At 42.5% G+C, this 23,864-nt stretch overlaps 1 protein-coding gene across 1 annotated transcript; it reads right to left on the reverse strand.

Annotated features, from left to right (window-relative positions):
* Positions 1-302: 302 nt before the first annotated feature.
* Positions 303-10,869, reverse strand: LOC120850860 (serine protease grass-like; the record flags this gene model as incomplete). The annotated part of the gene is made up of 5 exons (XM_040223527.2): positions 10,821-10,869; positions 4,922-5,150; positions 3,060-3,264; positions 2,840-2,975; positions 303-553 (listed from the first exon to the last, which is right to left on the reverse strand). Coding segments are annotated over exons 1-5 (870 nt in total), but the record flags the coding sequence as incomplete, so codon positions are not given.
* Between the last annotated feature and the right edge of the window lie 12,995 nt (positions 10,870-23,864).

A 23,864-nucleotide genomic window follows, 5' to 3' on the forward strand; every position in this document is an offset into this window, starting at 1 on the left:
GCCGTTTCTTCGACGTGCGAGCACGCTCTGGGTCTACGGGACGGCGAAGCGTTGTCGAAGGCAGGAAGTCCACGCAGGAGGTGGGACAAGTGAAGCCCGTCCCTCTCGTTGTCCTCTCATCAGTGAAGAAATTCGATAACAGGGGAGAAAAGGTCCCCTCACTTTCCAAAGCCTTGCAGACCGCGGGAGGGAAAAATAGCGAAATAGCTGCGCCATCGCACGAAACCGGTCCCGGTTCGATCCCGTGCGCGGTGGGTACTGATCGTTTAACACAAAATTCTACAATAGCTGTTTCTACTCACTCGACATGTTCCTCCAGTGGAGCATACGGTATAGTCCGGTACAGTTCTGTTAAGTTGGTGTTCGCATTCCTCCTTAGTAATAAGGTAAATCTCTCTTTCTTTCAGCGTGTGTGTTTGGGCATCTTTTACCATTACTGCTGGTCCTGAAGGTGCCCTTTCGCTTATTTCTTCTTCCGCTGAAATTTCGTCATCTCCTCCTTCTTCGGAGTCTTCATAGCCTTCGTAGTCATAATCGTACGAGTCTTCAACCACTAGATAGATTTATGAAATTAATATTTGCATCAGAGGTGACACCTAGAATATCTGATTGTTGTATGTTCGTATGTTTTGCGATATATTTGGCCGTAAATAGGAATAAAAAAACTATTATTTGAAGCGAATATAAGCGAGTTACTCAGTAATTAGCAGATGCCTACTTTCTGTTAATGGTAAGTATGCAACTTGTTCTTAAGAAAATATATCTAGAGAACCAGTAATTAATTATTTCTTAATTGAATGATTAAAACAATTGAAACATTTACTGAACTCTGCAGTCAAAAGGCGGTAGAAGAAAAAGACATTTCGTCTTGGCAATATCCCCTCCGCCAATTATGTTTCAGTGGTTCTTTATATACAAAGTTTTAACCCACACCTCTCGTTACCACACTGGTGGTCCCTCGCAGTTCAATCGGTAATGACATCATACTTCTTATCAGTCACGACAAAAAAAAACAAAAAAACTGGAGTCCCCATCTACGACTGTGAGGCATGTTACGTAAGTAAGACACCACAAGTCTGCGAGCTCGGAAGCCACATACCCTGCTTCGTTTGTCGCCTTAAAACACAACAATAAAAGGGTCACAAATGATATAGACTACAAGCTGTTCCACCGAAGTCCATAATATATTCGGTGTGAAATAGTGAATTTCCAGTAATGTTATTAAGCATAACCGTTCATATAATTAGATCGTAAACCGAGACACGCTGCTTATGGGAGGATGTGCCTGTGGACGCGGTACTTCTAATAGCTGTTCTAAGGAATCATAATCTGGGTGGCTTGGGGATTCGAGTTCCGACGGGGATATGGGAGGTCAGGTGTAGTTTTTTACATTTTGTTTTAAATAACTAACTAGAATGTGTGTTCCTGAACGCAGTGTCACTACCCTTACTTCAATTCTCGAGTTCCCCGGTGAAAACGAACAAAATAATCTCGAATTTGGCAAAACATATTTAACTCTTCAAAGCATCATATCAATTTATGTGAGGGAAAAAAAAGCTCGCTCCCAGGTTGTTGAAGAACCGTAACTCCTGAAACGAGTACTGAATTTCAAGCAGCATTTTTATTTATTTGACAATACGGTAGGTCACTACAGGCAAAGTAGCAGTTTCAAATTACCTGCAGTAAATAGTAGTAATTTTATTTCTGGTTGGCGCCTAATTCGAAGAGTTATGCCGAGCGAATTGAGAATTGCAGACTTTTCGCATGTCATGGAAAATTTTATTGCATCGTGGCAGTGTTTCTTAATCAAATGTTTAGAGGTTGCTAATTGTTCTAAATGCTCGGTACACTCAAGCGAAATTATTTCGGATATTTCACATTTTTTTACTACATTTAGTCGATTTGGCCTATTGACTTCCATCGCCAGTTTTCTTCTCTATTGAGCCACTTGAAAAGCCTCAACTAGAGAGTTGTTTAATTGACTCTGCTGGTAATTGGAATATAAGCTCAGTACCACGGAAGCCATTGTCTAAAACTTGCCTCACTAAGCCTACTCGCCCTTTGATAATACACCATCATATTTAGATCGAAGAATTTATGTATTACTGCGGATTTTTGAGGTCTCTCCTCCACATTTGTGCAGCTACCGATTTCTCATTCGCGTTTGTAGCGAATACGCTGGCTAACATACAACTCCAAGTATTATTTGTTGCACCGCGTACAAAGTCATCATGGTAAATGCAAACTTATTTCTGTATAGAACGAAACGAAAAGCCAAGACCGTTTCTATGAAACCGGCGCCGTCGCCTCCAGATGGTTTTCTGAACATAAATCGCACGTTTCACAAACTGTTCAATTTTTGTTACGTCGTCTACAAAAATGGTCGATAATACAGTATCACGCAATGATTACGATAACGTACTCCGGCAGGCTTGCTATGATAAAAAGTGCACTGCAGCAAACTGTTAGCACCACAACTTCTAAATTTTCCCAAGCTACTCAGACTGGGTGATGTAAAGCACCAAGTTTTACTCTATAGCGTGATTGATGACAAAGCTGGTAAGCTGGGCAATCTGGTATGGTGACGTAGTGAACAGTAAAGAGCATTGTTCACTATGTCTCTATCGTCTTTTTGTTCTATGTCCTTGTCTTTCTGTAAGCTATACAGTTCACTATGTGATGATTGTAATTGGCTATTACTGACTTCACTTGTAGTTTTGACGGCGGCCCTTAAATTATAAAGAAGAAAAAGCAGAAAAAGAACGCTGGCCATCGATTGTCCGTACAAGCTGTATAGCATTCGGTTGGAAATATAATAAGCTGAAGCAAAACAGCTTACCTTCGATTTTGCCCCAGCCTGCAATATAGGTGCGTACGTCTAAACGCGGTTCGACGCAGTTTTGCGGAAGGCAGATTGGCCGAATGAAATCTGTCAAGTTTACAGGTCTTTTTAATCTCAATATCGCAATGTCTTTCTGTAAAAGAAATGTGTTTGGTTAAACTCTATGTACCGATAGCTTACAGCAGAGAATAGTGAAATATAATAATGGATGCAATACCATAAAAAAGTTACAGTCGTCCTGAACAGGGATGCAGACCTCCTCAACATCAACGCAAGTGACCTTGACGTTCTGCGTCGCGTCGCTCTCTGTTGTGTCACTCCGTTCTGCGGCGTCACGTCGAGTTGTTTCATCAGAACAATCTGTGGCCCTTGTTTTGTTTGTGCTTCCGAGACGCGCAGACAGAAAGCTGGCGTTCTTGTTGCTTCAAGCATTAGAGAGGGAGGGAGTAAGTGGTGAGGTAAAGTTCTTATTTAGTAATTATATTCCCTTTGTCAAACCATCAGGGATATCTAAATTTAAAAAAAAGAAATCCTAGACGACACTACAATCTTTGTTCGTCATAGAGTTCTATTTTGGAGGCTATCGGAACTGCACTTAAGAAGTACGAAACGGGACATAGCACAAAGTTATCGTTTGCATTTTATGTGCGTTCTCTTTTGCAGGGAAAACCTTGTCACAAAATAACCCCGTGTGATGTTTCAGCAATTTCTGTTTGGCGAATATGTATGTGCCTTGAACAACTGGTGTGTACAGTCGGCACTGAAAAGGATTGGCAATAGTAATCCACAGCCGGAACCGGGAAATAGCCTTACGCGGTGTTGCTTTGTCGCGGAAACGCGGTGGTCGAGAGTGGTCGGGACGTTTCCACATTTTAATCTCAGGTGTGATCTGCAAACTGTTATCTCTTCCAAATATGTTTAGTATTTTCTGCTACATCAGGTACTGTCATCGTTATCACTGCCAGTTTAGCGCCTTAAGAGTATATTAATGCCGAAGCCTTAACTGTCTCATGGAGCGAGCTGACGTCATCAGTTTGAAGCACGAAAACGGCACCTAATTTACTTCAGTTCCATTGGCTGGCGCACGTCAACAGGGCTCCCATTGGCCGCTGCGCTCGCCAGTTTCCACGACCGCTCACCCCATGTCGCTGCGTGTCCATCAGAGCGCCGTTGCTCCCCTGGGCACGGAGCGTCCAAGGTCACCAGGGGAGCACACGCGCTGACCGGCGACGAAAAGTACGCAGCAGACGACAAAGGGAGCGGACGGAGCGGATTGCATGCTATCGCATTCACAACTCTGAGGGAATGCTTAGGTGTACCTCGATCTTTTTATGATGGAAGAGCACTGATTGAAAAAGATGACATCGCTCCTCTCGAAGAGCAAGCAAATATCGCCGGCGAAAGCCTGAGTCAGAGCAGCGGCGTTTTGAACGCGTGCTTTCAAAATTAAACAATTGTTCAATTCATACATATATCTATATCAAAAAACATGTTTGACGATTTTAGCAATGTCTCGTATATTATAATCTTTACACCGCATGCGGATAATCTATTTAGAGATGGGTTCCTCCCAGTGTAAAAATGCAACAAAAGGGATCCCTTTCTGCAGCCGTTGTCAATTACTGTTGGCTATTCGGGCGTCGGCTTTCCTCAGTCCTTCCGTGATAAACGCATGTAAAACATGTTATAAGCGTATTACATGCGGGAAAATGTATATCAGTTGGGAAATCATACTAAACCATCTGTGTATGCTGGAATTTCATAGATTTAGAAGCTGTGCGAATTCTTTGTGGTTTAAAAATCCTGATATCACCGTGCTTAGCAATATGTCAGAAAATACCTAATATTCAAAGTGAAAAAAAGTCACCTAAAATATATGCCTATACTAAATCAAAACGTTTTAGATATATATCTACATATATTAGTATCTCGAAATAATGCTATTAAAAATTGTCAAAAAGACTTTCCAAATACTGTCCATTTGTATGCAACAAAGGTGAGCCATATATTACACAACTTGTGACGGGTTGTAACAAACATAATTTTCATCAAAAGAAAACAGACGAAGTGTGTACATACTGAAAACAATGCGCAGCGGTCAGCACAAATTGCTCGCTTATTAAAACGCCGCCGCAATGAAAGGTATCGTTGCGAGTATACAGCCCCACCATCCACGGCCAGTTGCCCGGTTTTGCGTCGGTGCCGTTCATGATTCTTTCGGAAACAGTATTCCTTATATGGCGCCGTCCACATTCGACCGGTGTTGAAAAATCGTTCTGTTCTTCAGCCTGTCCCCTGTCTGCAACTCCTGTAAATAGCAGGCGACCAATGAGCGTTTCGCATCGTCTGTTAGATTGTCTTAAGAAATCATGCATCCAAACGTTCCCCAAAAGTACGATTTTGTATTAAAGTTGTCAACTGACTTAGCTAAATCCGGACGAGTTACTCTGAATGCACTGAATAAAGTACAAAAACCTGGAAAGCTACTCCAAATGTGAAGCGTTCTTTTAATCAAAATCTAATTGCACCGTAATTATCAAAGTACACCGAATACTGAGGCGGTCTAAACTTCGCCAACATTTGAAAACAAATCCACGTGACTCAGAAAAATTACTAAAACACTAAGAAGGAGCGCATTTCAGATCGCCCTGCGTGCATTTAATACCATTGATGCTCTAGACTTATCAAGCCTACAAGAACATTATTTAGTTACCTGATTTTCAAGATATAATAATTAAAACAAAGGCGTCGTTAAAGAAAAGAAAGAAAGATGCATCTGTTTCCTGGAATGGTTAAAAGAAATCCTCACTTTTGCATCATCGAATTCATTGTGGGGAAAGTCTTAAGCGCTGGAGAATTAAAACGGATTCATTTTGGGGAAAGGTTTAAGTGCTGGGGAATTAAAAAAAAAATATTAAGAGAAATAATAAATGCACGGGAAAACACACCTCGCAAGTTTCTGGATACCCATAAAAATTACGGTAGGACGCTTCAGCTTCACCTTTAAGAGTGAAACGCGATGTCGAGACTTGTGAACATATAAACTCCCTCTCGTTCCACAGCCGTGCAAGCATGCCTTGCGAGGCCTTGTCGGTGGCGTGTCCGGCTCGGAAGCGAATCCCGCCTAAACTTCTTCACATCTCTATTTTAGGAAAATTAATTACTTTATAAAGTGGATTCATATGAAACATCAGGCGACCTTTAATTCTTCCAACATGTCATGTTATGATCGTTTTCATTCCACGCGTCACATCACTTTTTGCGTGAGCGTTGTTGGCTGTTTGAGATTCCCGCGCGAGGTCACGTGGCTGTGACGTCATGAACTTATCGATCAATCATGGATTTTTGCGTCACGCCACTGACATCGGCTTTTTTGCGACACGAGCTTGTCACGAAACCGGAGGGCGCAGGAGGGCGCTCTCTTTAGTCGTGCACAGACCGTCGGGATCCGAACATAGCTGCCAAGCGCTCCCGCTTGGCAGGGCAATGAGATCATATGAGATGGTGATGAGAGATTTAGAGAGAGAAAGAAAAAGAGAGATATTCCTAAGCAGCAACCGCGGACTTTTAGACAATGCACTGTACTTTTGTTTATATCGTAAATATTGTGTAAACACAGTGCGCATTTAACCAGTTTTATACTCAAAGCGTCACTGTCGTGCACAAACTAACATTTCTTTGTAGCCACTCAAGAAAACCTCCGAAATCGTGCACTTATTATGGTGAGTTCCGCTCGCAGATCTCGAGCGCTCCGAAAGCGCTCCACTTGGGGCGCTTTCGGAGCGCTCGAAATGGCGCGCTCCATGTTAATTCCATTTGGAGTTAACATGGAAATAGTTGCTTGAGTTGCTGTGTGGAGTCATAGAGGAGATATTTGTACGCGACCACTATGGGTTGCGGGAGGCATGCCTACGACAGAAATAGGGTATTTTTTGTCAGTTTAACAATCGTTCTTGCCGTATTGGAACAAGCGCCTTTGATGGCTGTTGGCTGGAAGACAGAGTGAGTTATATCTAGGATACAATACCCTAGTGGAGGCCCTCAAGTGAAGGGCCAGCAAATAGGGCTTTGGTTTGATAAAAAATGACTTAAAATTCTACGAGAAATATAATGTTCCGTATGTCGCAGATTGATTGCCAAGGCGGGAAAATCGCCTAAGGCGTTCAGGCAGCCACACCCGAGGATTGGGAACGATTCATGCGTACACGCACACAGTTTCGTCGTTTCCTGGATCTCAAACTTAAGCGCTCGATTTCCGAAGTGTTCTTTAATTACCACGAGGCAGTCTTAGTTTGTGGCCAATAAAATTGGTTAGCATGTTCAGGAGATGCTCTCTACTTAATACACCTTCATAAGTTCCAAAACACTATGGAAACTTCGTCCGGTGTGTTACTCGGTTTAATACGAAACACTTATGCGGACTCTATGGTGCGCGCTCGCACTTTTACCGCTTATTCAGTCCGTCTGTTTCGAAATTACACCTTAGCTGCTCCGACGTCACAGCTCAGCTGGCGCAGGGTTTCACCTCACAGGTAGGCAAGCGTTTTTTTTTTTTTTTTTTTACATTTGATTTTTTAGCAGACCGCACATCTGCGTCTACTATCCTGCTCCCCGCGTTCGAGGCGTCCAGCCCCCCCAAAAAGTATCACCTGTCCGTGGTGGTGCAGTTGTAATGTAAGCCAGCTAAATGAAACGCAGTGCTGTTGGAACAATAATCCCATTGTAAGCTTTAATTTTTCTGTTTTCGTCATCATGTGAATAGCGCGTAGCCACGCACATGATCTGCGCGGTTTGGCAAAGAAGAGCCCACAGTCGCATGCGTAACAAAGCGGTTCGATGGGAAATTGAAACCTAAAAATGCGTTACAACCGTTTTTTTTTTTTTTGTTTCTTTAAAACACCCTAAAGTGCTGCATACTATTTTATATACTTCTAAAGCATGCTAATGTGGTGACCTTCAATGATGTTCAGACCGGTTTAAATTGAAATAATATTAATACACTTAATAAATTAAATACTGAAAAATTATTATAAACCCAATTATACCGAACTTTACTCATTTTCCCGAATAGGTTGCTTGGAAGACATCGATGCGACATCATTTTCAATGCGTGGGATGCTCTTTTTCTCAGAGGCGATTTCGTAGATGTTTTGAGAAATACCCTCTCTGTGTATTGTCTCTCCGCATGTTTCCGTTTCATAACAACGGTTTAACGGTGTTGCCTCGAACGTTTCGCTAAAGAGAAAACATAATCTTTTTTTTTTTATTTTGTAAATACATTTCAGTGGATTTTTCGTTCAAGCTCTCAATTCAAGTTAAAGTTCACAACTTCGCGGTATTTAATCCTGAAAGGAGAGCGACAGCTGTGTTTTACAAGAAAGCATTTGAATTGAAGCGGCGCCATTCAATTCATTAGAAAGCTGACATAACTGCGCAAGGCGCAAGCTTAAAATAAAGCTCCAACGGCTAGAGTCGGCCTACAGGAAGTTTTGTAATGTACGCGCTCCTCTTCTGTTGTCTTCTTACCTCGCCCGTTCTGTCTATTTGTGCGCGGTCTACCGTAATGTCTCGGCAGCTACCTCAGTATCCAAATGAAACAAAATTGTGTTTAGCCGTTTTCTGATAAAACGAACATAATTTCACTTTCCCGTTGTTGGGTATCAGATCACTTGCGCCTTAATGTCTCAAATATTTTTTTTTTTAGAATCACATACGATTGTTAATTTTTCTACCTTACGAGAGTGCACTACTTGCCAGCTTAGTTATAAGAACATTTACATTCATGCGACAACGCGCAGATTTACATTCATGTTTTTTTCCTGTTTTTAGTTCAATATTCATTTATTAAGCGAATATCAAGTTATCATTCTAGCTTTTCTAAGCCAGAAATTTTCAACCCTGCCTGATTCAAAAAGAATATTCCTGGCTTTCAATGCGTGACTGCAATAACGGCACGGTCATCTCAGATTCCGTTCTCAAGGGCAACTCTTCTTTCCGAACAAAGTGAACCAGTTGGTGATCCGTTAATCTTAAAGGGTATTTGACACGTCACTGAAATGCAATTCATTAAAATACTCCCGACCGAATCGTTATCTATTTAGTTACTTGACAACTCTATGTAAATTATATTTGGAAAGTACGTAAAAAAGTAACCGTAGCTCATAGGGTTACTATTTCAAGTCTCCCGTTTATGTGACTTTTTTCTGAATAGGATCACAATTTTTTAAGAACACAATTGTAATGAAATGAATCAAAGAAGCTTCTTTTTTGCAGAAATTGGAAATTTGTCGGACCAACACCGGGGCTGACGCCCTAAACAATGGCGTCATTCCGTGAGCGTACTCGCTAGGCTCCACGTGGCAGCCACGAAGATTCCGCGTCACGAAGTATTACTCCGCACAAAAAAAACATTGTGTGTGCGGGTGTGGTTCACTTTGTACAATATATCTTTTTTTTAATAAGCGCTTTACAAAAATGTATTTTCCTTGTTGTGGTTACGAACAGCGAGTGCTCGAGGGTCCCCTTCTCGAGGCCAGTCAATTCAAATCAAACAATTCCACTCCTTTTTTGTCAGTATGTTTTTGAAGTAATGAATTGTTTTACTTCTAATTGTAAATCAAGAAGTCAAGTATCCAGATTTAACATAGGGGTGAGAAAAGGGTTGTTGAATATTTCCGCGGTCTCACACGATTGGACAGCAAACATGACTTGTTCGTAAAGATTTACTCTCGATTAATTGCAAGCGATCACGCCTTATTCTTTTATCGAGTTTTCTAATGAAAGTTTGAACAACTTCTAAAATAACTAGACATAAAATGAAAGAGAAAGTCAACCCTCTGATCGGGCTTCAAGAGCGTACAGTGGAGCTTCCAGTTTTGTAAATGGCTAAAATAAACTTTTCAAAAAGAAAACTTATTGATCAAATTATGATAGCTTAGTCATCTTTTTTCGCAGAAAGCAAAACAAAATTGGTATCGTTTATAGTCAATAAATATTCAAGCGTGAACAGAAGGCAAACAAGACGGTTGATAGCCATGGAGCACAGGTTATTGTTTGAGGGGCCAGAAATAATTTAACGTAGCCCCGAACACGATCACATCTTACTGGGGAAGAAACACTTCCGTAGATATAAAGTTAAATGTAAGCGAACGAAGATGGACCATATATGAAATTAAATAAATTCATGAACAAGCCATACCATGGACACGTTTATCATAAAATGCATCGTTATGCAATTGATTGAGGCGACAACCATTTTTTTATGTGGTGATTTTTTCTTATACGTCCCAAAATGAGGACTATTTCATGGCAAGTTGTGTAGGGTTATTTTTATATTCATTTTGCGTTAGATTTATCGGGAATGGGAACGTCTTTTTTAAAGCGAGGCGCGAACTGTTTCCTTGATTTGCTAGTGTTTCAATTAGGGTAAAAAAACCGGCAGTTACCCCTAAGTGAAGCTTTGTTTGACACAAAGTGGTTAAAACTAGAGCATTCAGGCAACTTGGTTTGTATTTAGTAGAACTTCTAGTTGACAGTATGTAGTTCGGTTTGGTTCTTCGCACGGGTTCTGACTGCAGAAAGTTTCTAAATTTCCCTTTAGTTTTTTTTTTTAGACCAATGATTTCTTTCTTAGCTTGTGACACTCGCTCTTTTGTAGTAAAAATATCGGTGGAAATAGGTTGTAACTCGTGATAAGAAAAATGGAGGCAGTGTGTAAAATTATTTGGGGTAACACGCGAATAAAATGCCTAGAAAAATCAGTTTACTCCTGTAGTCACTTCATTACAAAGTAAAGCGATTACAAAATTACTCCAAAGAAAAATTCATAACAAATTTTCTAAAACGTCGGTTTGAAAATTACATTTTTAATTATTTCACCAACCCAGATTTATAAAGGATCAAGCTCATTACAGGCTTGGATTACGGAAACATTCAAGGTATTAGTCTCCTGCTTACTTAAACGAACATTCTCACTTACCGAATAATATGCTGACGATAATTACAACAGCGAAGTCGTGTAAACTCATATTTTCACTCTTGCGAACTAGCATTCAACCTTTCGTTTTATCATCTATTCAGGCATAAGGAAGTATAGGCATTGGAACATCTGCTATTCAACTGGTATTATTCGGTTGCACATGTTGCAAGCAAAGAAAAACAAGCATACAACTGTCTGCATAGATAATGGATTAGAAAGCGGACGAAGGCTTGAATGCCAAGGATTTCCTTTGAAGTTTTCGTCTGTGCACCTCTATCTCATGCTCTGTTGGCAGATCACTCGACAGTTAATCAGGGTTCGTATGTCAACACTTGAAAATTCTAGCGTGGGATCTCTCTATAAGAAACGTTTAGAAGGATCCTATTAACAAACACTTCACATTGAGTAATCCCCGAATTTATGTAATCCCTAAAATGTTGAACGAATGCACGTACCTTTCTCGCTCGGTGAAATATATGAAGTTTCGTATACTTCCCTCGTCCTATGGTTGTCGTTGCCCGTCATGACAATAGTATCAACAAACAGTGAGACAAAACCATGACGCAATAAAGTGCCTTGTGTCCGGAACCGGATTACCGCGTAGTCAATGCTTGTCTCTTCTTCACTGCACCTACCGGACTGTCCACTCTACATACATTTTGCACCAGGACGATGGGATTCAGTATATTATTCCGACTTCGCACACATGTATAATGCATAAATTTTTTCGAAAACCACCGGCTGCCCCTCCCTTCCAATCTTACTTAACAACCAATCCGGTTTAATTGTAGCGGAAACACGAGCCGGAACTTGGTGTCTCTTTCTATTTTCTCAACCCTTTGGTTGAACTTATGTTCACATAGCTATACCAAGTCGAGCTCTCAATATTTTCCCGGTGCATCTTGCCTTGATAAGGGCTTCGAGCGCACACACACTAATCTCAGACTAGGCGCCCACATGCTTCAGCCCGAACTCACCATGAACTTAACAGTGTTTACCCACTTGTATTACCAGGGTTTAGTCAGCGCAGCCAGCATCCAGGTTCCTCAGATGCGTTTTTTTTTTTCGCTGTTTGCTGAAATGGAGTTTATGACGCAGCACGACAACCAGAGGACAAGTGAGGGTTTCGATCTGTTCTACGTTTCACTGCGAGAGCAAAGCATGGGAATCAGTTCACCATCAAGTGCATTTGATAAATGCACGATAGCGCATCGAAGCCAGTGCAAAAACGCTGGTTAACATTCCCCTGTGCAGGACATAACCCTAACACATACCGTAGAAGGAAACACCCTTTTGGACTGCCAAAACAAAAGAGTATTGACAAAGCGTTCGGTCGGTAATCGAATTTATTAGTACAAACAAGCGACAATCAAGCCTACGAAACAGCGACACGGGGGGCTGTAGATGCGCAAACACAGCGAGCCTGATATTACGTTCCGTATCATATTTGTAAGACTGGTAAGGTTACTAGGCAGCAGCCATTCATTTAGCGCGCTTTAAAATACCGGTGCATTGCTTGTTTGATGACCATGCATAACTTTTCAGGATGGATTCCTTTCGCATGCTCGTTGAAAGCAGCGATACTTTTCTATACATTTACTATTTCACAGCTATCTATGATTTTCTTGACGTCAGACTCGCAAGGATATCATAGATGATGATATCTATTTATAGGAGGCTAAAGGTTAAGAATTCAGCGGAAATGCGCCCCAAAGTTATTCATATCACTCCTTTAGCAAAAGGCTCACATTCATTTCTTGACATCAGTGACGTCACGGCTTGCCGTACTATCGTTCTATGGTTGTCAGTATGACTAGCGATGTTTTCAACGTCAGTTCCGCCGAGAGACGCCGCCTTGTCAACGTGACCCAGGTTTACATCGGAGGGCTGCGCCGGAATTCACATTTGCGGACAGTAGTTTCTGTGTTAGGATGTGAGTATAATACGGTCGTCTCGAGGTCAACTTAGTTTCAGACGACTTGCTCAGGATCTTCGATTGGACGATCTCGTAAGCCTCTCTCAACGAGACCGACGGAAGGGATGCCAATCGCGTATCTTCTTACGTTTAGCGTTCGCACCAGATACAAACCTCAGCGCAAAATCGTGTCTATGTGACCGTTTCTTCGCGGTAGCTCTTGCGTGACGATGTGAAAATTCAACAATCGTGTAAATGACGTCGGAATGCTCCGGAGCACCACTGGGGCAATCGCACAAGCCTCACCTGTACATTTCTACGGATGCTTCTTCCATGGCAGTGGCTATTTTTTGTTTCGTTAGCGTTCGCACCTGAGACAGTGTTCGTCACTAGATTGCGGTGGTGTGCGCGTTTCTTCGTGGTAATTTGGGAGCCGCGTCACAACGCTGCAGTCACCCCTATCGAATCGATAGGCGGAGTGAAATGCTGGAGTGACGACAGGGCCATGCTGTCTAAACGGCAACATGGCCCTCTTCGCTTTAATAAATAAAAGAGGCCTACTAATACGACGCTTTGAAAACAACATTAATTATTCTCGAAATTCGCGTCTTTGTCGAGTCTTATCGCTGTTATTATTCGGATGGTAAACCGGGTGAGTTGGAGTTGCCTCGTTCCACAATTGCTACAGACGAAAATGTTCCCGCCGTCAACTTCGACAGTGGAAGATAGAAAATCTTCCACAAATTTGTCTTTTACGAAATAACTAGATTTGCAGAGTCACGACGATGTCGTTCCGTTCGATAAGCGGCAATCTGGGCTCGCTCCGCCTCGCCCGTGAAACCGACGTCGCCAATGTCGCCATGTCGCTGAGCAGTCGACGCGCTACTTTTTTCCTAATTCGATGCTCTCGCAGTGGACGCATTACACCTACGGGGCGGAGCATCTACTGAATTCTGAACCCGTAATTGAATATTATTAGTAGAAAGCCGTAGTAGTGTTTAATGTCATCCGTGTCCTACTGAGGGCCAGCACGGGACGCATACTGTACATGAGTTCTACGTCAGCGTTCGGCGGACAGCGGTTTTAAGCCAGTGAAAACATGTGACACGGTTACAACTGATGCAGCAGTCGAGTCTAATCTGTGTCCCGCGTTGGCCCCTACGGAGGAGATGTAGATAAATAAGCGCTACGGCTTGTCAGCTGAGTGGGATATACAGCGCATGTACACATATACAGGGTGCCACAAAACAAAATTGAACGCTAAAACGGCTCGCGAAAATAAAAAAAAAAAAAAACAGCTCGAAGGATCTTGAAGCTACTCTTCTGATTACATTGTTTTGCTAAAATTTGAATCGGAACTTCGGGTAAAAGAAAATAAGAAAATAACAACTGATCTTTTCAACGGCGGAGCAGCAGCTGTCGGGAAGACACCGAACGCCGACATGGTTTTTTGCCTTTAAGATTGATAACAAAGAACTTTCGATAGTGCATCGTAATGGAGAAAGCTTGAAGGCGCTGCTAAAATGCTAACAAAACACACAAAAAATTTAATAAAAAAACGCGATTCCGACGATATGAGTCTGTGATTCGCAGAGTCAATGGCACCTAGCGGCGGCCCTGTTACCCCCCCTTCTCCCGGTCCGGAGATTGGGAATGACCTTCACGAGGACCGAGCAGCTGAAACGGCCCCCTCGAGGATAGCGCCGCTCCACGGAAGTCGGGTGTTCAAGTGGCGGCATTAAGCTTGGGGCGCACTGTACACTTCATCAACTAAATGGCTACCTAGGAGACTTCTCGTATCTGCATGCGATGTTACTGCGCACCAAGTAGGATATCTTGAGGGGAAAAGAAAAAAATCCAGCGCCCTGCACGCTGTGCTTACCAGCACACAGAAGGGTTGAAAGCTTGTCAAGCGCTTACTTTGGGGACAAGCCGCTTACATCCGGTGGTTTCATACCTGTTTGCTAAATGCGCCCTCCGAGCCGCGATTGGATATCAGTGGCCGCGAGTCGACAAAAGAAAAGCCGGCTGCATAATAACTAAATTCATGCATCCGACAAAGAGCAGTAAAATTGATGCCGGTATATGGCCTTTGTCAATGGGCTTACTAAGGAAAATCAATGAAATAACTACTTCCGGATGACAACTTTTCAATTAATAATTTTTAAGGCATGTTTAATTGGAAACAGTCTAGACATTGACAAAGGCCACTACATCAGTTCACTTAACAAAACTGCAAGGCACACACATCGGTATACAAAGTTTCAGTAAAACACCGAGTTTGAACGCAATTTTAAGCTTCTGATTTCTCATAGAACTTACCTATGCGCCTGCAATTCTGCTCACCGCAACCAAAACGCGCTGTTAAAAAAAAAATATTCCCTGTTGTGTAGGACATATGAATGGGTAACGCAAGCCTGCTGAATGAAATGCCGTGCTGATCTAGGGGTATCGGAAGAATAAGCTTTGATTTTTCGGTCCTTTTTCGTGATATTAATAATGTTTCGCTCCGTGGTTTGGTAATGAAGGGCCAATCGCTTGCATAAAGATGCGCCTCGATGAGAAACTGAAACCTAGGCACCCCTCCGAAAAGTCAATTTATGCTTTCAGAACACCGTAGAATTTCTAAAGCGTAGGTTGTCGTAGTATAGTTCGACGACGCCAAGGACTTGAATACAAAAAAATATATATATATATTTATAACTTAGAAATATAAAGGTTCTTAAGGAAGAATCAATTTAAACCAAAATACGCTGACCTTTGTCAGTTTCCTTGAGTAGGCCTTTTGACAAGCGTCAATGCGTTTTTTTTTCTTTTTGGGAAGGGGAATATTATGTTTTTGGGTGCAGGAACGATATCGCCTACGTTTCGTGAAACGCGCTGGCTACGTATCGTTTTTCGAATGCTTTAGTTTCGTAACCGTCGTTTCACGCTCTTGTCTCGGAACTTCTCTTGTAGTGAAAACGATAATGAAAAGAAAAAAAAAAGATTGAAAGTCAACGACATTTTTCAATAACCTTTAAGTTCACAAGAAAGTTCACAGCTTCACGGAATTTAGTTCTTAAATGTCAGTGACTTGTGTTTCATTTTTCCGAGGAAGTAGTTGTATTGAAGCGCCGTTAGCACCCTTGTAAAAAGTACGTTATAAACCGCATTTAATTTGCGTAAGCACAAGCTTGAAATTGATCTGCAAGGCATGTAGTTCCAGTTATCTGCTGTACGTGTATGAAAGCATCGGTACCTGTAAATTGCCACTGCACTAATCTGTGACCTCACGTCGTGTTCTATGCATTATAGCCATCGGCACGGTAATCCAAACTGAAGTACCGAACGTTCGGAAAGGAATAGAACCGCGTTTATTTGCCACGTAAATGAAATTACATATCCCCCAATGTTCAGCAGCTGTATCTCCTCGACAAGGGCGAAGGCGGAGGGCCGAGGGCCCCGGTTCCTCACGGATCGACGCGGAAGGAACACCACGCGAAAACGCGGCTGATGCTGCCGTACGACCAGAGAAACCCTGCCGAGGCAAAATGAATACGATTCTCGTCCCCGGCTAATTTAGCGAGGGCAAAATATAAACACGGAAATACTTCACATCCAGAATCACGGCACTTTTGTCGGTGTCCATATTCAAATTTCTGTTTAACCGCTTTCCGTGAGTACGGATGCTAGTACACTTTGCAACGTTAAGTTTCATATTCCATTTGCTCCTTAATAGCCTAAAACATTTGATAAAAACTTTAATTATAGTTAAAAAGATTGATTGTCTACCAAGCAAGAAAGTCAACTTCACATCTATGCTAAGTTATTAAAAAAGGATAATTTTAAGTTAACCAGTACCAGGTTGGAGAACAAATATCAATATGATCTCTTAGTATTGAAACCATGGTTTTAAGTCGTATAAATCGAACCGCTGTTATTAAAATGGGCTAAATGAAACCTTCTTTAAAAAAAAAAAGTATCCCGTGGAAATAGTATTTGTTTCCAGTTTGTCTTCTCTTTAATGCTTCTATGTGCGTTTGTTTTACTTTGAAACCAAAGAATCATAAAGCAAGAAGAATTTCTTGCAGGCGGAACACGAGAAGAAGGGCTTTTCTGGGCTAAGCAGAGCCTTGAGCTTTCTTTTGCCTTCCATCTTGTTCTCTAGCTACGTAACGTCCTATTAAAAACAAATCTAAACGCGAAAGAAAACAAATCGAAACTTTTTTTGCAAACTAAATAAATCAAGCTGTTTTTGTTTTAGTAGGGCGGTGTTAAATTCGTGAAAAACGTGTAAATTGGGCAGCACTTTTAATTTACAGTAATTCTTTATTCTCCACTGGTATCACTGATGGGACGGACTGATAAATCAATCTTTAGTTTAAAAAAAATACATGTAGACCTAAAGACTGTAATTTCTGGCAAGATTGATAGTGATCACATTATACTGGTATAGTCCAAATAAGTTTTGTTTTTAATTTTATATTGTAGCGGGTTCACTTTCTAGCCGTTTCATAGCCGGACAAGACGTCGGTTTCTTTGCTGGCTCGCTTCAAACTGCTAGCCCAAGCGCCCACTTCGCGCCACATCCGGCCTCGTTCTTCTTTTAATCACTACATTATCCCCCCCTATTGTATTTTCCTTTCTTTTTACTGAGAAATAACGGAGTCCGTCGTACGATGATAGGCGGTCAGGATGAATCCCAAGCAGCCGTGATCGATCATTGCGACGAATATAATACACCAGGACGTTGAGCCGTTTGACGATCATTAAAGTCCCTTCCCGATGGCGTTGAAGCTTCGGAGACCGCCATCCTTTATGCATGGGGTTGTACAGCCATACCCTATCACCTGTTGAAAATGGGCGTGTTGCGACATGTGCGTCGTATTGACGTTTCATACGAGTGAGACCATTTGCCAAACGTTGTCGGGCAAATGCATGCATTCGTTCTAGGTTCGCTCTCAGGTCGCTCACGTGAGACACATGGTCTTTGGCCGGTTCTGATGCTCGTGGGATGGCAATTCCACAGGGCATACGAAGATCACGGCCAAATAGCATCAAGGCGGGGGTGTAGCCGGTGACCTCATGAGCAGCTCAACGGCATGTGTACAAAAACAAAGGCACGATAGTATCCCGATCGCCTTGGCTATCATTTACAAACATCAATAGATGTTGTAAAATGGTGCGATTCATCCTATCCTCCTTGCCGTTCGACTATGGGTGGGGGCATTGTTCTCGACATTGATATATCGAACATCTGGACAACCTCTTGGAAGACTCGCGATTCAAAGCTTCTTCCTTGGTCCGAGTGGATGCTCAGTGGGGCTCTGTACCTGGTAATCCAATTCTTTTCCAGAGCGTCGGCGATTTTGAAGGCGGTCTGATTTTGAATATGAATCACTTCGGGGCACTTGGCGAAATAGTCGACAATCACGAGCAGGAACCTGTTTCCAGATTTAGACCGAGGAAATGTTCCCAGTACGTCGATTCCGATAGTTCAAAGGGTTTCACCGTCACATTTTCTTGTAGTGGTGTCCGTTGCTTTACGTGGGGTCTTTCCGCGATGCACACATGTGGTATTAATGGCACCACTATTTTACGCCATTGCAGCATTGCAGCCACTAGTTCCGTTAACGAATATTTCTTATCGTGCAGTCCACAGCAAAGTGTTCTCCTTCGGGGCTACTGTATAAAATCGAAATACCTGAGTGCAGAGCTTGCGTGCCAACAGCAGCTGCCACACGACAAAACAGCCAGCAGCGGAATGTTCTTGTGCATAAATGAAGAGTCACATTGAACCAAGTAACTGTTAATTGCAGAAAACAAACCGGACACTTCTTCAAATATGGTCTGTAGTTATTCTTTTTCTGTTGGACCAGTGGGTCGATGCCTGGATTGTGAAGTTGAGCGGAACGAAGATTTTCCGATGTCCACTCTTCGTTATTACAAGGCAGGTTCAGCAGTGAGTTGAGTGACATATAGCTGCGTTTTGCAATCCTCAAACACTGCTTGCTCTTCTCATTGCACGGGCAACATGAAAGATAGTGGGCATGGGTGTGGAGTGGGCCAGCACGATGTTGAATCTCGAAGTCGTATAGGTGAAGACGCTCCAGCCATAGGGCGACCTGTCCGTCAGGTGTCTTGAAACTCGGCGTCCAGGTTAAGGATGCGTGATCGGTACGAATAATGAATTCCCGGCTCAATAACTAATGATGAAAATGAGTTACAGCCCAGATGATAGCCAACAGTTCGCGCGGATGACAATCTCTCTCGTACATATTGATGACTACGTTGCCTTTGGCAAAATATTCTCTGACCATCTGAAAAACGTCGAGAGACTGTTTGCACGCCTACAAATGCGAACCTGAAGCTGACATTGAAGAAGTGTTTGTTTTCACCAAACCAGTCGAATACCCCGGGCACATCCCTTCAGCGGATGGGGTTTCTACGGACCCTCGCAAATTATCTGCTCTTGGTTAGTGGCTGACACCGACATCCACCACTGAGGTAAAGTGCTTCATCAGGTTGATATCTTACTGACCAAGATCCGTCCGCAGTTTCGCCCACATTGCCAAGCTGTTGCAGGCCTTGACAGAAAAACAAAAAGCAACTTTGTCTGGTCTCCGAATTTCAGCGCGAATTTCAGACACCACAAACAGCACTCACGTCCCCGCTAACGTTTGCCTACCCAAAACACACCACAGCGTCGGTACACGACACCGATGCTAGCGCTTTGGCAGTTGTCACAGTCTTCTCGCAAAAACAGGATTGGCGTGAACGAGTTATCTCATATTATAGCCATCTATTATGGTCCTCTCATATTACAGTCTTCTCATATTATAGTGTAGACATAGCCTGAGAGAAATTACTGTAAGGGAGGTGAGGAAGCAGGGAGTATTCTTCTGTCCTGTGGTGGTGCCCGTTCTCTCTCCATCTCGCTCTCTCGTAGTCGGGTGCCTTTTCTCTCTCACGAGGTTGCTTATTGGACAACACTGTAAACCACATGGTTTTGGCGAGGCAAATGAGAAAAAATTGGCCCCCGTCTTTAAAAAAAACAAGACATACTCTCCACTCCGTACCCTCCCCTCCTCCTCCTCCCTTCCTCCCCTCTGGGCGGCAGGGCGTCTGAGGTTTCCTGGTTGCTAGGAGAAAGGGAGGGGAGAAAGGTGGGGGAAGATAGGGTTATGCAAGCCCTTTTCTCCCTTTAGTGGAGGAGGAGGGGATGAAAAGGAGGAGGAGGGGGGGAGCAAGGCTGTGGCGGACTTGTTCCCCCTCTCCAGCACCGGACACGCTTACTGCCTCCTCCCCACAGTAGGAGGAGGAGGAAGTATAGAGGAAGGGTGCCCTCAGGGTCTTCTCACAGGGCATGATCGGCTCCTCCTCTTCCCCTCTTTTTTTCCTCCGCGCTTTCCTTTTCCTACCAGCCCCTTCGTACCACGAATGCACCTGCGAACAGAACCTACAACCGTCACAGCTCATCGCGACAAAAGTGGACTAATGCATTATGATGCAAATAAATACAAAGGTACACGCGAGCTGGAGAAGAATGACGAAAATAATCCCTGCAGAAAGGGATCCCTTATCCAGGGATTATTTTTGTCATTCTTGTCCAGCTCGCTTGCACCTTTGCATTTAATTGCATCATGATAATAACTTTAAATTGCAAGCCTTTCATCCGTGTTGGTGTTAGGCTGGTGGCAACTGATGAAACTTGTTTGCTCTACTGATGTTTAACCCCTAATTAGCTCAGTTGGTGCAGCGCTCCACTGGAAATGGAGAGGTCCTGGGTTCGATATTCGGGCCAGGCTTTTTTTTTTTTCGGTAGCGCACCAATCACCTATGTTTGGATATTTGTGTTTGTCCTTTGTCCCTCTTGTTCCCCTTCTCCATGAATTATTTTCGTCATACTTACTGCTCTCGTGGACTCTGTCTGTAAGGGAATATTGATAAGCAGAGAACAGGACAGGAAACGAACTACAAGGAGGATGACCTCTCGAAACGCCAACATAGCGTCCCCCAACGTTGAGTGCTTTCTGAACACAACCTACTATGAAGGTGCGACCACTGCTGTGGCTATTATGTGGGCTCTCATTGTTATCCATTCGTCGTTTATAGTAAACTTCCCATATATGGAAGATGAAGTGTAGTCAAAAGGATGCGTCTAAGGTGCGCCGCGCGATATGATATTCAACCATGTCATTGTAACTGAAATTACCTTTTTTTAAGAAATGATTTGTAACATGTATCAGTGAAAGTAACTTGAGTAGCATTTTAAATATTATATGAAGCAGGCATTTATTAACTAAAGTTAAATACTTTTATCCAGTGTTTTTTCCAACACTGCTCTCGAACAAGGCGTGCAATCGTCGAGACGACTCGGGACCAGAGGCTGGACGAACGTAACATCGTGTCTTAGCTGAAACATTGACTATGTCAAATAACAATCGGTCCCTAGACACGACTGTTCACATGGGGTTCCCTTTTGCTTGCTCTTCGGTACCAATGATGTCGTTTTTCCTTTTTATGCACTGCCATTGGTGAGTTTTCATACGTTCAGTTGTCAAAGGCCATATATCTCTTTTAGTACCGACTGCGTGTTCAACGGATAAATTTAATTGTTTTAACATTCTGCTAAATAACAGACTCACTATTGGGTTTAAGCCCTGCTTCAAGTAGGACATAGACGTGAGAGGCCTCCATTAGCTCCCCATGTGACCAAAGACTTTCTGGCTGCCACTGATGCGTCCGGTTACCAAGAACCCATTCTACTTTTTGTTTGACTTGTCAGCATTACCAAGCTGCGGTTCTTCTCGGCAGGGTTAAACGCCACAGGGAGTTTCCCTTCCGTTCTGATGGTTTTCATGAACGTAATGAACACCAACCATATTTTCATTCCAACTCTCACTGGGACACCTGACGGAACGGTCGGCAGTTAAGAATTGATTGCACAATGTATATCCTCCCACATTGGTCAAGGAGTTGTAAATTAAATAATCTTAGCAGGCTGGACATTTAAGAAATTTTGGAAAGTGTGGTTTTTGGGAATATTTCGGGGGCACGAAATCTTTAGACTTGGAGTAATGTGTTATGTGTTCGTTACCGTTAGCAGTATATTCACGAGAGCAGTGTTTCGCGAAAATGTTCAATTCGTGAATTTCGCATACGTTACGTCTTCGCGAAGATTAAATTGTTTACAAATCTAATATTAACAAGTAAAAAATATTTTCTTAGTGCGACACCATATGAAAGCTTAACAGAAAGTAACATTTACCTTTCGCGCGCTTTGTATACGAACTTTTTCTTAAGGAGTTTCCAATAGAAATAAGTTCCGCACTTAACAACTGTTTTTACAACTAAACAATAACCGTACCTTGATTCATTGTTTTTATCTAAGGTGTACGTGGAATCTGTAGAAGCATAAGTCGAGAGATGTCTTCAAGAAATATGAGTTTATTATTTTTTCATAGATATTTGAGTTGCCTTTCTTGCTGAGTTTGTCGTTCGTCGCTTTTTTTCGTGAGGGCAATAGTCCCAGCAAAGACAAATCTCGCATTATCCAGTGATGACGTTATCGTCGGATATATTTTGTTGTTTTTTCATCTCATACAACTCATAGCTCCAGTCGGGTGAATGAACAAAAGAAATCCTAACTTGAAAGACGTGGAGTAAAAAGTTTTTTTCCGTCTGCTGTTCGAGACACGACTTGAGTTGAACTTCTGGATAGTTTCAGGCACATGCCGAACGGGAATGTGAAAACGCGATTAGGCGTGGCGTCGACATTTTTTTCTTCAATCATGCATTCCTCGCAAAATACAAACCACGGCGAATGCGTTTCCCCTTACGGCCTCACTCCGTACTTGCAAAATCCTGTCTCCCACTCAAAGACATTTCATGCGAACAATTGTTAGTGCTATCTGTTTTCTACGATCGAGGTACAATAGGGCCTTTTTCGTCACATAGAATACGGGCGCAAAAAAAAAAAAATAATAATTTCACAATATCTTACCGCGCTATGTACCATGCCGGACTTAGCTGTAACACGCGAATTGTGAACTCGCCGTACTCCCAGCGTCACATGGTATGCAATCTTCGGAACACCTCGCGTGCAAGGTGCGGCACGTATCACTTTTCGATATTGTGAACACACCACCCTCTTGTGCGTGGCCATTCCAAGAATGCTAGTTATAGTGGTGGCTGTACGGCTGTATACATTCTTCTGATGTTACACGCTTTTTTTATGAGGCTAAACTAAGAACGAATAACCAACAAATTTTGGAAATAGAAAATGTACGCAGGGACAAATGAGTCGGTGAAACGTCGTTACCGTTGTCGCTGCGCGTGCCAGGTTCTTTTATTCTTCTATCAGTCTCTGTGATCCTGCACAGATTACTCTGATATTCTGGGTTTCGTCAGTCGCAGGGATACATTTTTCATTAGCCGTGATTGGCTATTGCCATGTTCAATAGAGTATTGAACTCACGTAATTTTTTACAGCGTATACTGGCAGCAGTCTGAGAAATTCAGTGTGTCATCTACTTAACACATGAAAGCAAATAAGAGTCAATCACTGCAATCACCGGACGGAGTTCGGAGTATAGCGACGCTGAAAATACTGGTAATACAACATAAAATGGTGTGCCCCATGGCACGAGGACAACGGTTGTTCTGTCCACGAACAGCGTGTCACTGAAGAGGTCGGGGACGTCACCATTGGTGTATAGAAGGAAAACTAAAAATAAATGCAGTTATCCGAGTTTGAGTCGTTTGACTTGCTCTATAAAAATTTAAAAAAATTTACTGTTTCCGAGGAAAAAAATTTCTACATCAATCAGGAAATTAAAACGCTCGCTATTTTTTTTTTTTTTAACACAATGAGCCAGTTTTCATTTTTTGCGCATACTTTGCTTTTTTTTTGTCAGAATAAAGTTATACACCTGTTTCGAATAGTCATTTCAGAGATATTGAGGTATTTAGCGCACAAGGTAGAAAGAAGAATGACAAGACAAAAAAGAGCGCTATTCACAACTACGTTTACTGATAAAAAGGGAAGAGAAAGAAAACACCTAAATGATCCGCCGCGGACTCGTGCACCTGCCACAGCCCCGTGAATGATAGCGGCTAGTTCATCCAGGCTCGTGCGGGCCCTT

This window comes from Ixodes scapularis, unplaced genomic scaffold (assembly GCF_016920785.2).
Source record: "Ixodes scapularis isolate PalLabHiFi unplaced genomic scaffold, ASM1692078v2 ptg001800l_1___fragment_2___debris__unscaffolded, whole genome shotgun sequence".
NCBI lineage: Eukaryota > Metazoa > Arthropoda > Arachnida > Ixodida > Ixodidae > Ixodes > Ixodes scapularis.